The sequence below is a fragment of the Apium graveolens genome, chromosome 2 (assembly GCF_009905375.1).
Source record: "Apium graveolens cultivar Ventura chromosome 2, ASM990537v1, whole genome shotgun sequence".
NCBI lineage: Eukaryota > Viridiplantae > Streptophyta > Magnoliopsida > Apiales > Apiaceae > Apium > Apium graveolens.
Window position 1 is genome coordinate 25,993,993 of NC_133648.1, and position 1,905 is coordinate 25,995,897.

Genomic DNA, 1,905 nt, shown 5'->3' on the forward strand with positions numbered 1-1,905 from the left:
AAAATGCCAATGGGAAGTGGAGGATGTGCATCAACTTCACTAACTTGAATAATGCTTGTCCAAAGGACTGTTACCCCTACCAAAGATTGATACCCTGAATGATGCAACCGCTGGACACGAGATACTGAATTTCATGGATCATTTTAGCGGTTACAGTCAGATTAAGATGCACAAAGATGACACCCCTAAGGTATCTTTCATAACTAACTTTGGTGTCTTTTGTTATCTTGTTATGCCTTTTGAACTTAAGAACGCATGAGCTACTTACCAAAGATTGGTAAATAAGATATTTGTCCATCTAATTTGGAAAACCATGGAGGTCTATGTTGATGACATGTTAGTTAAAATCCTGAGCAATGTCGATCATATTAATCACCTCAGAGAGGCATTTGAGGTGCTGAGACACCACAAGATGATGTTAAACCCCACCAAATGTGCTTTTGGTGTTGGGTCTGGGAAATTTTTGGGTCACATGGTTTCGAAGAGAGGAATCGAGACCATCCCTAATAAGATCAAAGACATCCTAGACATGGAGCCACTACGCTCTATCAAGGACGACCAAAAGCTGACCGGTAGAATCGTAACTCTAGGGAGGTTCATCTCCAAGTCTGGAGACAAATGTCTACCCTTTTTCAAAACCCTGGAGAAGATGAAAAATTTTGAGTGGATAGTTGAGAGCCAAGAGGCCTTTAAGCAGCTAAAAAAGTACATGGTTGAAGCCCTGTTGCTGGACAAACCGAATTCGGAGGACACTCTTTACTTATACCTCACAGTATCCAAACAAGTCGTGAGTGCAGTCCTGATAAAAGAAGAACAGAATCTCATGAATCATGTCTACTATGTGAGTAAAGTACTTCACGGAGCAGAATTGAACTATTCCACTATCGAGAAGTTTATGTTTGCCTTGATCATAGCCTCGCAGAAGTTAAGACCATACTTACAGGCTCACAAGATCGAAATCCTGACGAACCAACCTTTAAGAAATATCCTTCATAGCCTGAAGGCCAGTGGAAGGCTCATCAAATGGGCGATTGAGTTAGAAGAATTTGACATCAAGTACAAGACTCGAAGAACAATCAAGGCTCAGGTCTAGCACACTTCGTGGTCGAATGCACCATTAGTGACCAAGAAGTCGGGGGAAATAGATAGTAACCCCAGAAGGAGAGAAAGATAAAGATATGACTCGGAAAGAGTATCGGGTTCTCCATTTTGAAAGAGCGTCCAAAACAAAATCTAGTGGTGCAGGCATAGTCTTACAAAGCCCCGATGGGATCATGGTTGAGTATGCTTTGAAGTTGGACTTCCCAACTATGAATAATGAAGCAAAATACGAAGCATTGATAGTCGACTTAGGCTTGACTAGAGGCGTGAGGGCCAAAAACCTTAAGATTTTTGGAGACTCGAGGATTATGGTCGCTCAAGTCAATGAAGAGTGTGAGGCCAAGAATGATACTATGGCCAAATACCTGAGAGTCGTGAAGGGAATACTGACTCAATTTGATGAATGGTACGCAGAACACGTTCTGAGGGAGGAGAACATTATGGTCGATGCCCTATCCCAGTTTGCCTCGTCTGAAATCGAGAACTATCCGAGAAGTATCTACTTCCAGGTCCTGAAGACCCCTATTATACATGCCATAAATTTGATAGCACCAGTTGGTGGGAAAGTTGTTAGATAGATCCAATCAAAACTCACCTGAGACTGGATGGCTTCCCGATGATGCCCACGAGGCACGCAAGCTATCAGTGAGAATGTTGAGATATTCACTGATTGAAGGCCTTCTGACTATTCCACTACCAAGAAGTTTGTGCTTATCATGATCACATCCTCATGGAAGTTAAGACCATACTTACAGGCTCACAAGATCGAAGTCCTGACGGACCAACCTTTAAGGAATATCCTTC

At 42.4% G+C, this 1,905-nt stretch overlaps 1 protein-coding gene across 1 annotated transcript; it reads left to right on the forward strand.

Annotated features, from left to right (window-relative positions):
• The first annotated feature begins 1,178 nt into the window (after nucleotides 1-1,178).
• On the forward strand, nucleotides 1,179-1,679 carry LOC141687000 (uncharacterized). The gene has a single exon (XM_074492135.1). The coding sequence runs from the start codon at nucleotides 1,179-1,181 to the stop codon at nucleotides 1,677-1,679; it is 501 nt and encodes a 166-aa protein (XP_074348236.1).
• Nucleotides 1,680-1,905: the final 226 nt, after the last annotated feature.